General features: G+C 45.8%; 1 protein-coding gene across 1 annotated transcript in view; it reads left to right on the top strand.

Moving 5' to 3' along the window:
• Positions 1-998: 998 nt before the first annotated feature.
• RIMS4 (regulating synaptic membrane exocytosis 4) overlaps positions 999-5,917 on the top strand; it is a gene marked incomplete at its 5' end in the record, with an annotated part of 41,116 nt that continues 36,197 nt past the window's right edge. The window contains one exon of the mRNA XM_019509726.1: positions 999-1,144. Coding sequence (XP_019365271.1) covers positions 999-1,144 — 146 coding nt within the window. The remainder of the gene's footprint in view (positions 1,145-5,917) is intronic.

The raw sequence follows: 5,917 nt of genomic DNA on the forward strand, positions 1-5,917 counted from the left end.
AGAATTACTAATGCAGTCTGGTGGGTCAGAGCGCTGTCACCTGGGTGTTGACGAACAGCACACCTTTGTATGTATTTGTGGCATCTTAAAAAATATTCTTACGTTCCAATTCATTCAGAGAACTTCCAGCTGATGTAAATATTTCAGGATAAGCACTGCATGTAGGTTGACATTTGTAGCTTTCTAACATCCGCTGAAGCAATTAATGGTAATGGTACTCATTATATATTTATTATATAACATAATTCATTCTAAGAAACAGACTGCTGAAAAGGAGAATGAAAATAGTCACCATTCATTTGAGAGGGCTAAAACTTTAAAGACTAAACCCAGGAGTGCCTGTGACATCAAAGTATCATTTCTTTCAGAACCTGGCTAAGGGTGCATGAGTGGAGAAATAGCTTGTCTTGTGGGATTTTCTACAAAAAAAAATCCCACCCAGGTGGCTAGGATTGGGAAGACATTCTGGAGATGCTGTAGTGTCCTAACACGGCCTGTGTCTGAAGGACTCTTTCATTCACACCATTCCTAGTGCTGTCTAGTCACTTCTCTCCCTTCTGGCCCTGCTGCGAGTGGCCTCGCGGTATGGATCCTTGGTGTTTCTCCCAATTCAAAACAGCAAAGCAGATTTTCATGCACCCATAGTTTCACACCTAACTTCTACTCCTAGTTATTAAAAGGGCTAAATGGTTAACTTCATGCAAAACAGCAAGTGTGGTCCTGTAGGTATGTGTACACATGCTTGCAACTATCTGATTTACATGCTCAAACTAGACTTAGACTTTGGAGTGCCCAAATAGACCTGCAGCTTGTCATGAGTGTCAGTAAGATACAATACAATTGATTATGAAAAAAATGAACCGTTTGGTGACTTCTGGGTTTCCAGATTAATTCCCAGAAAGAGAAAGCTCTACTGGATTCTCCTCACTTCTGCTACTCCGTTGTATTACTGTGTGTGTCCATACAATAGGTGACTAACCTTACTATCTCTCTTGTTCTTAGATGGGGATGGCCGGAGACTGAAAGGTGCTATTCAGCGGAGCACAGAAACTGGACTGGCTGTTGAAATGCCAAGCCGGACAGTCCGTCAAGCCAGCCATGAATCCATTGAGGACAGCATGAACAGCTATGGATCTGAGGGAAAGTAAGTCGTTAGCCAGCTAGATAAGCACTTCTGGGACATTCAGCTCTCCCTACGCTTATTCCTTTTTTCCTGCATGATAGATGACGTGTTTATCTGACATGCAAATGCTGTACGTGTCCTGCCAGCTCCATTGGTGGAGGAGGCAGAACAAAGCAGTTTTCCTTCCCTGCACAATAGGCAGATAGGTTTGTTGTCAATCCTTTTTAATATCCTTATTGTTATGAACTGAAGTGGATGCCCATTACTGTTTACAAAGCTGCCTTTGAAAGACCTCTTAGGGTTGATTATTGGGAATAAAATTGCAAGTCTTGATGCTTATTGTATATTACACTGTTGAAGCAATGTCCAGGAAGCAGGGTTCAAATTACACTTTGACTCTTGGTGAGGAGTCTGCAACAAAAAATTGGGCTGCCCATCATGATGTCCTAATAGAGTCTGAGACACACCATGCCCCCCCCCCCCCTTATCATTTTCAAATCCTATAGGGGAGCTCTGGTCTCTTATGGAGGAGCTCAGCCTCCCCAAGCTCCCCTGTAATTTGAACCCTGCAGGAAATATGCCAGAAGCAAGGATTTCTGTGGATGAAATGTATTGCCTGACTGGATACAAACAGATGTTGCATTTGTCTCTGTGTCTGGCCCACAGATTAGGTCTGGTTTAGATGTGGTACTGGAGTCTGATTTAAAATCCAGTATCAGATACTAACTTTGGCTTCTCCCTGTTCTGTCTACCTTGACTGTATTTCTAAAGCATCCTCCACTGTTCTCCCCTACAGCTGGCATAATCCAAAGGCTCTCTAAAATAATAGTTAACACTGTGTGATAAAGAAGTACAGATTTTAAAGAAAAACAAACTTTCTCTAATGATTGTATAGCTTTCTGTAATATTATAAGTAAGGGCACAACTGAGAAAGCATCCTTTATGTGTATCCAGGACAGAAACATTAATTAGGAGCTGCCTCTGGGGCAGAATCAAAGTGCAATGTAGCTTATCTCTTCTGTGAGCACCTGTCATTGGGGAAATATTCCTGTCACCCCCTCTCAGACATGTGGCTCTGAGACATGCCTCCACTATATAATTCAAAGGATTAGAGATGCAGTTCTGTTCCTTTAGCAGTGCAAGGTGAGAAGCTGTTCTCTACACGGGGAAGGACTCTTTCCTCTTACGCTGACGTTGCTTGACCTCTTGGGAAGGTTGAACAATGCTTTGGAGCATTTGTGGAATATCCTGGCCTGTCTTGGATACTTTGGTTAGGCTTTGATAGAGAGAAGGTCCTCTTCCAAAGAAAATATTAAACTTAGTTAAATGCTACTGCACTACGAAGGCAAAGGTTGTGTAACTATAAACTCAACAGAGAAAAATATAATTCTTTTCAACCAATCCTCACACAATAGGATTACTATAACATAAGATAATAGAACCTCTTTTTCTCAGATAGAGAGTTAGAATACTGCCCGGTGTGACAGCCTATCACCCTGCTTCTATAGGAAGGGGATAAATATGTCTTACGTGCTTTTTTTGGCCTAGCTAAACTCCATTAGAATCTCCTTAGGAATCAGCAGTTATAACTTATCAGTCAAAATCACAAGTGACAAGCAAACAGGGTAGAACATACAAAGAGCAAACAGGCCTGTGCACTCTAGGAACGTGCTCCATTTTGTGGGGAGTTGCACTTTCTTTTCCTCTTTTCCTTAGCAAAGAAGGGAAGCAGGGGGAGTAGTTTGGAGAGGCAGAAATTTAGATGCTGCTAAACCAAATGCCTGCAGGCCTTTCTTGCAGCCCTGAGAACACAACTGTAGTGAGAAAAAGGACAATTCATATGATCACATTAGCCCTGGCAGTTTTTTTTTCCCTTTTATCGCTTGATTTCTTATGCTACTGATGGAATGAGGTCAGACACAGCATTAGCCTTTGGCCTTCGAGAAGCCACTTTTTAACACTCAAAAGATCGCCCACAGCTTTCCAGCCTTAAGTACAACAGATATTTGATGTGAGAAGCCTACAAATTCCATTTTCCCCAGCATACCTTCTCTAACCTTCCTCAAAGTGAGGACCCACTGGAAGATTGTCCAAAGACAACACATTTTTCTTCAATAGCATCCAATCTTTATGTGAATTTGTGGGGTTCTGATTTTTTGAAGATGGCAAGAACTGTTTCATTTACAATACCTGTTCCCAGTTGTGGGAGTTGTACACATTTTCAGAAAGTGAAGAACAGGTTAATCAGCTCCTTTTCGCATATATTCAATTTACTGGACATTTGCTTGGCAAGAATTATTCAAATTCAGATGCAATAGAATTATAATGGAAGATTTTTCCATAATGTACATTTCGGAATGACATTGTTTTTAGTGTGAATTAAATGTGAACACTGATGGGTATGAAAGCTAGATGATTTCATTTAAAGCTGTGTTATGTAGGAATATTGTTCTCTTAAAATAGTGGGAGTGGATATTCTAGAAAATACATTCCAAAGCTTCTCAAAGCCTGAAAGATACTGAGGATTATTTGATATTAAAGAAGTTTCTCCTGCAGTCTGAGCTCATGTAATGTGCTTATAATGACCTTTACAACATCAACACAGCCTTCTATGTTTTAATTTTTGTTATGCTAAAAAAATCAATGATTCAGTCTTTGTACTGCACAACAGTTATACAAGTACTAAAGAGTATTTTCAAATAACTATAAAGGAAAATTTTCAGAAATATGCACTTGGAAATCTATATAAAAGGAAGGTTACCTGTTTTGGTGTGTTGCTAACCTGAAGGTTCATGAACACACTGAGCATGATGCAGTGGATCAGAAACTGGCTTGTGTGTAGCTTGCAGAATTAATGATTTGGGCTTTAATAAAAAGCAAGGCCATTCAGGAGTAAGCCTGACCCTTCTATGCCTTGTGCCCTGTGATGTCTGGGTTTTGCTCCACCTAGTTAAAGTGATGTTGTGTGACATTCAGGATATAACAGCTCATTGACTGCTATATGACTTCAGACAGTCAACTACATTTCTTCTGGAAAATAGGGCATGAGGACAAAATGGACCTGGGACAAAAGAGTTCTGGCTCCAAGAATCTATAATGTGTAACACTTGGGCTAGGGACAGATATTCAAAAAGCTGGAGCCTGAATTGATTCAATCTTTGCAGGTTAATCTAATCTTCCTAGATTGAACTGATTTGCAAGTGCACAGACATTCCCTCTGAACTGAGGAAATTCAGGCACGTGGCTGCAGTTGCTTAGGACAGGTGCCAGTGGCTGCTAGAGCATGCCGTCAGCTGCAGGGAAGCTGTGCAGGGCCTAGCCAGCTGGGGCAGTAGCCTGAACTGAACTGGCTAGGAAGGGGTTTAATTCCCCCCCTCCCTGTCCCACTGGCAGGGACCCAAGCCGGGGTCTACCGGATGCTCCCGTCTCACTGCCGCAGCAGGGGGGTCGGGTGCAGCCAAACACTGGCCAACATGGCCCTCTGAAGCAGAGGGAGTAGGGAGGGGGACCTCAGTGGGGTCTGCCCATCTTGACTGCCCACTCTGTGCCCAGGGCAAGTGGTGCAATAAGCCCCCTCCAGTGCCCCTTCCCCCTGGCGTCTGGCAGAAGGGGCAGGAGGGGTGTTATTCCGCTGCTTGTCCTGGGCATAGAGCGAGTGGCAGTGGTCGGGGTGGGCAGACCCCACTGCAGTCTCTCAGGGGCAGAGAGGGGAAAAACTCCCCTCCCTGCCCCTGTGCCTAAGGGGTCCTGCTGGCCAGCCTCTGGCCCAGCACCTGCCCAGCCACTGGAGCAGCAAGGGGGGAGCGACCATGATGGGAACAGCAGCCTCTGCCATGGTTTCCCAGAGTGCAAACCCATTCCCATCGGGGGAATGCCCACCCTGCAGCGCAGCCCCTGGTTGGCAAGGGGCTCATACTCCCTGGACAGCATGACAGGGGCTGCTGCCCCCATCAGGAGCCCTGCTCCCTCTCTGCTTCAGCGGCTGGGTGGGGGCATGGCCAGAGGCTGGCTCACAGGCCCCCTTAGGCTGGGGGGGGGCAGGGAGTGGGATTATTCCCTCCTCCCTCCAGCATCTGGTGGAGGGGGCAGGAGGGAGCTTATTCCACTGCTTGCCCCAAGCAGGAAATGAGCGGTGGCATCAGCAGTCAGGATGGACAGATCCAGCTGCAGTCCTCCAGGGAGCAGTGGGTGTAGAGAAGGGAATAACCCCCCCACCCTGCCCCCTCTGCTTCAGGGGGCCATGCCAGTCAGCATCTGGCTGCACCCAGCCCCGCTGCTGCAGCAACAAGGGGGCAGTGCTCAGTTGATTCTGGCTTGGGTCCCTGCTGGTGGGACAGGGAGGGGGGAATTAAACCCCTCCGTGACCAGTTTAGCCAGGCTACTGCAAGGGCTGGCCATGACTCCACCACTGGATCAGCCAGTGGAGAAATGCAAGTCGGTGGTGGTGGGACAAAGGAGGGAGGGGAGGAACAAACTTCTTCCCTGCTCCCTTCTGGGGCCAGCATCTGCCTACCCGTACCCCTCTCTGTCTCTGCTCCAGCTAGGAGCAGAGGGCCAGCCCTCTTCTGCTGGACCAGCAAACACATCCCAGCCCAGAGAGCATTCTGGGGGACTTTGGTTTAACTTAAAGCAGGAAGAGGTTTGGGACAGGCATTGCATAAATCAGTTTGAGATCAATCAGTTAAGTCTGATACTGCATTCAACCAGGTTTATCTCAAACCGGTTTCGGCCATTTTGAAACTGGTTTATGTGCACTGAGCTTCTGTTCTGTTACAGGTTTAAACCAGTTTCTGA

Source organism: Gavialis gangeticus, unplaced genomic scaffold, assembly GCF_001723915.1.
Source record: "Gavialis gangeticus isolate Ggan-Ray unplaced genomic scaffold, GavGan_comp1, whole genome shotgun sequence".
Lineage (NCBI taxonomy): Eukaryota > Metazoa > Chordata > Crocodylia > Gavialidae > Gavialis > Gavialis gangeticus.